The sequence below is a fragment of the Penaeus monodon genome, chromosome 5, assembly GCF_015228065.2.
Source record: "Penaeus monodon isolate SGIC_2016 chromosome 5, NSTDA_Pmon_1, whole genome shotgun sequence".
In the NCBI taxonomy this organism is placed as follows: domain Eukaryota; kingdom Metazoa; phylum Arthropoda; class Malacostraca; order Decapoda; family Penaeidae; genus Penaeus; species Penaeus monodon.
Window position 1 is genome coordinate 18197644 of NC_051390.1, and position 5000 is coordinate 18202643.

At 36.9% G+C, this 5000-nt stretch overlaps 1 protein-coding gene across 1 annotated transcript in view; it reads right to left on the reverse strand.

Moving 5' to 3' along the window:
- The window catches only part of LOC119573040, a 12608-nt gene that overhangs the window by 3384 nt on the left and 4224 nt on the right, over positions 1 to 5000 (reverse strand). The window contains exons 5-11 of the mRNA XM_037920023.1: positions 4587 to 4881; positions 4208 to 4298; positions 4027 to 4056; positions 3700 to 3884; positions 3012 to 3180; positions 2365 to 2452; positions 1 to 80 (exon numbers count right to left, since the gene is read on the reverse strand). The exon at positions 1 to 80 is cut by the window's left edge and continues 76 nt beyond it. Coding sequence (XP_037775951.1) covers positions 1 to 80; positions 2365 to 2452; positions 3012 to 3180; positions 3700 to 3884; positions 4027 to 4056; positions 4208 to 4298; positions 4587 to 4881 — 938 coding nt within the window. The remainder of the gene's footprint in view (positions 81 to 2364; positions 2453 to 3011; positions 3181 to 3699; positions 3885 to 4026; positions 4057 to 4207; positions 4299 to 4586; positions 4882 to 5000) is intronic.

A 5000-nucleotide genomic window follows, 5' to 3' on the forward strand; every position in this document is an offset into this window, starting at 1 on the left:
CGCCGCACCCGAAGCAGAGCCACGTCCTTCGAGGGGCGCGGCCCCGTGGCATACCCGGGGAACAGGTGGATCGTACTCACCTGAAATTATCATATTCATGAATGAAAATCAATAACCTAATTGATTATAATAATGTTATTACTAATCATCATCATCATCATCATCATCATCATCATCATCATCATCATCATCATCATCATCATCATCATCATCATCATCATCATATCATAATTACAATAATCATATTAATAATACTCATCATAACAATAATAATGATAAATATGATAATAATAACAATGACAATAATAATAATAATATCAATAATAAAAAACAACAGTAAGATCATATTATGGATTATATATTATAAGAAGATCATAATAATATAATGATGATAATAATATAATAATAGTAATAATAATAATAATTATAATTATTATTATTATCATTATCATTATTATTATTATTATTATTATCATTATTATTACTATTACTATTACTATTACTATTATTATTATCATTATCATTATTATTATGATAATTATTATCATCATCATCATCATCATCATCATCATCATCATCATCATCATCTATCATCATCATCATCATCATTTATTATATCATTTATATATATCATATATTATCATCTATATTCATCATATATTATTATTATTATTTTCATCATCATTATCAACATCATTATCATTATCATTAATATTATTACTGTTTTAATGATAGTAATAACAATAATAATAATAATAATAATAATAATAATAATAATAATAATAATAATAACAACAACAATAACAATAGTTATAATAATAATAATAATAATAATAATAATAATAATAATAATAATAATAATAATAATAATAATAATAATAATAATAATTAGTAGTAGTAGTAGTATCATTATTATTGTCATTATTTATTATATTATTATTATTATTATTATTATTATTATTATTATTATCATTATTATCATCATTAGTAGTATTATCATTATCATTATTATTTTCATTACAATAATAATAATAATAATAATAAAATAATAATAATAATAATAATAATAATAATAATAATAATAATAAGGCCGCGGTGGCCGAATAGTTAGAGGGTCGGACTCAAGACTGTCACGACGGCAATCTGAATCCGAGGGTTCGAGTCACCGACCGCCGCGTTGTTCCCTTGGGCAAGGAACTTCACCTTGATTGCCTACCTAGCCACTGGGTGGCCAAGCCAGCCCAAGTCAGTGCTGGTCCCAAGCCCGGATAAATAGAGAGAATGATTACCTAAAAAAAAAAAAAGGTACCACCGGCACTCTCCGTGGAAAGGAACTGGGGACCCTACCACGTACTCACTCCAAGAGCATCATAACATGAAAACTACAATTAAGTATCATGCTGTGACCACGGCGGCTCAGACATGAACCTACCGTTAAAAAAGAAGAAAGAATAATAATAATAATAGTAATAGTAGTAGTAGTAGTAGTAGTAGTAATATATATATATATATATAGTAGTATATCATAATAATTAATAATAATAATATAATAATAATAATAATAATAATAATAATAATAATAATAACAAAAACAGCAAAATGTTTTTCAAGATAGACAGGTATAAAAATACAAAAATAAATACTACAAGAATAAACATTTTTTTTGTAGAATCGACTGAGTTTGTTTGTTTTTTTGTTTTTGTTTTTAACATAAGTACATAACACTGTATAACAGTGGACATTTTTTTTATAATGATCAGACTTGCTTAGTATGACATACCTATTAATACAAAAAATCTAATTAAATAATATACCTCTTCACTTGCTCGCATTGCATCATCTAATTTTCTTTCTCTTTGCAGGTGAAGTACAATGAATCCCAAATCGCTGTGATTATCTGTATTTCAAGCCAAAGACAGAATGAAGTGGCGATTTTGACAATTACTTCTACATTCTCATTCGCTTAATCTCTCAAGGTCACGGGAAATATAGTGAGTGTGGACGTAGAGGCATACGTGTCCAAAGGTGTTTTCAGACCAGTTGCCCGAAAAAAAAAACGTTTATTAGGTACTGATGTGTTCACGCTCATGTTCTACAGTCTTATGGCTGTTGTGCACAAACGTGACCATATTGATGCTTACGTTTTGAATGCTTAAACTAATAAAACACTTCATAAACACATTATCTTAGTGAGGACAGCATATTCTTGATAACATTCGGTCTGGTTATTCTTTTAAAGAAATATGTACAGTCTGTTTATATCTATAAAGGCAATTTGGGAAAATTTGTATACACGGCTGCAATTATATCATAGGACTCTTTGTTAAAGGAATAAACTGCATTAGTTCACAACAACACACTTACGTTGTTCAGAACCACCTCGCCACCGGATGTCAGATGTTGAACATTGAGGTGTACGAGGTCCAGTGTTTCTCTTGACACTTCCTGTGTTCTGTAAAATATTAAAATAAGTTTACGAATTTGTGTTAACCGTTGAGGGTCATATTCATATCACGTATTACTGTCAGCGATGATGTTGGTGATAAAATAATTCCTAATAATAATATAAAAATACGTATTTTTCTTATCAAGAGGCAAAGACACACGACAAAAGAAAATCAGTCCTCGACAGCAAAGTAGAGCTTATAGAAAATTTGCTGATTGGCTTCACACCTAAATTTCCTGTCCTCTTGATATCTAGGTTTTGTCCTTTAATATCCGAGTTCCCTTTTTTTAAATATCCAAACCTTACCCCTTTCAATATCCCTTTTCGATTCCTTTAGATATCCCACCCCTATTCCCCTAATTATCCAACCTCTGTTCCTTTAAGTACCCTAACTTCTATTCCTCTAGATATCCAACCCTTAACCCTTTCAATATCCAAGCCCTATTCCTTTATATATCCAATCCCTAATCTTTTAAATACCCATTTCATATCCCTCTAAATATCCATCCCATATCCCTTTAAATATCCAACCCCTTTCCCTCGAACATCCAAGTAACATACATACAGGGTTACACAATGAGCGGCTGTGATGATGTATTCCGGGGTTATCAGGGTGCCAGTGCAGGCATATTTCCCGTGCCTATAGAGCCTCACCAACCACGGCCATCGAGGTTGTGGGCCGCGAGCTGTCAACACTCCTTTTGGCCTCAGAAAGTGAGCTCGGCGACCGCACACTGCAAATGGGGTGTTAGTTGTAGATTAAAGGTGAGAGGTTATTGTTGTAGAGAGAGTCGGGGGGACGAGAGGGGGAGGCAGGTAGGGAGAAAGGGAGAGGGAGGGGAAGAGGGAGGGGGAGGGGTAGGGGAATGGTGGGGGAGGGGAGGGGGAGGGGGGAGGGGGTGGGGGAGAGGGAGGGAGAGGGAGAAGGAGAAGGAGAAGGGGAGGGAGGGAGGGAGAAGAGAGAGGCAGAGATTGAGAGAGAGAGAGAGAGAGAGAGAGAGAGAGAGAGAGAGAGAGAGAGAGAGAGAGAGAGAGAGAGAGAGAGAGAGAGAGTGACAAACTGACTGACTGACTGACTGATCACATATAGACAGATATACAGCTAGACAGCTAGAGACAGACAGTCAGACAGACGACAGACAGACAAACAGACTGACATCAAGATCGAAATCATTATCATATAACTGAAATCTTTTTATCTTGCAATAATACAATGCATTAATCAGCAATCATTAATCATTATTACAACTTACCAGGAGAATTGATGTTCAGGAACTGACAAAGCTGGCGAGTTGGCTGGAAGCTGTTTTCGGAAGAGCCGAAGGGACGCCAGGTGCCATCAGCGTGGCACTGTGCCAGTACCTTAGTCGTGCCCCAACATTCGGCCAATACCACTGACAGCACAGGTACCCCTTGCGAGCTACCACAAGACGGGGCTCTGAAGTCGGAAAGGTTGGTAAGTGGAAAAATATAAATATTGTACTCTATTACGAATATATAATTCCATATTTGAAAGTAACATTCGTGGTAACAACTGATGAAATGACGAATACTATATAGTTACAGTAGAATGGGCTTACCCGGACTGCCTAACGTAACCAGCAACGTTCCTGAAACGACATAAACATAAATAATCATAAGCAATAATTAATAAAATAAAAATACCATACAATGGAATATTTCTATCTACTCTTTATTTATAAAAAATAATCAGGACACTAGTTTATGCAAAGGCTAAAAGTGTCGTTTGTGCACACTTACACCAAGGGTTGAGCCCCACACGAGAGGACGTCCACTGAGATGACTAATCCTGCGTTGAACTCGGACTGGGTGCTGCACACGGCAGATTGGGCTGCGATATAAGCAAAATGTCAAATTCCAGTCACAGTCACCTATATTATTATCAATAATGGGGCTGTGAACGCTAATGACAGGTACAACATTCCTGATGACTGTGGCAATAACGGATGGGATACTGAAAGTAATGGTTATTTGTGTTATTTTCAAAACAACAAGTCTGAATATTGATATCAACATTTTTCATAACGAGAGGCGTTAAAGATCAGACGAGAAGGACAAGAGCAATATATCGCAGTGCCCCAAGATACACCTGTAGCCTACAGGGCGTCCTTCTGCTCACCGATTTGCGCGCAAGTCTGCTGGACGTTGTCGCACGGGACGCAGAAGAGGTTGTCGGGCGGCGGACACGCACACAGCCCCCTGTCCTGACACGTCGTTTCCTCTGGCTTAGGCGGTTTGGTTGTTTCGATCACCACTGGCGGAGGCAGCGTGGCCGTGTCGGTCACACTGGCACCCGGACGAGGCGTCATAAGAGTCGGCAGAGTCGTGGTGACGAAGTTGTGCCCTGTCCCGCACATGGCGCGGTCCTCGTCCGAGGCGTCGCGGCAGTCGGCTTTGCCGTCGCAGGTTTTCCTCTGAAGTGGACAGGGCACATAAGATCTTGGAAAGGAGAGATTCCTAGGGCTAGGAACATCTACTAAAAAGCACACGCACTAAAAATACTTGAGGGAATAATTTCCTGTGGCCACATACA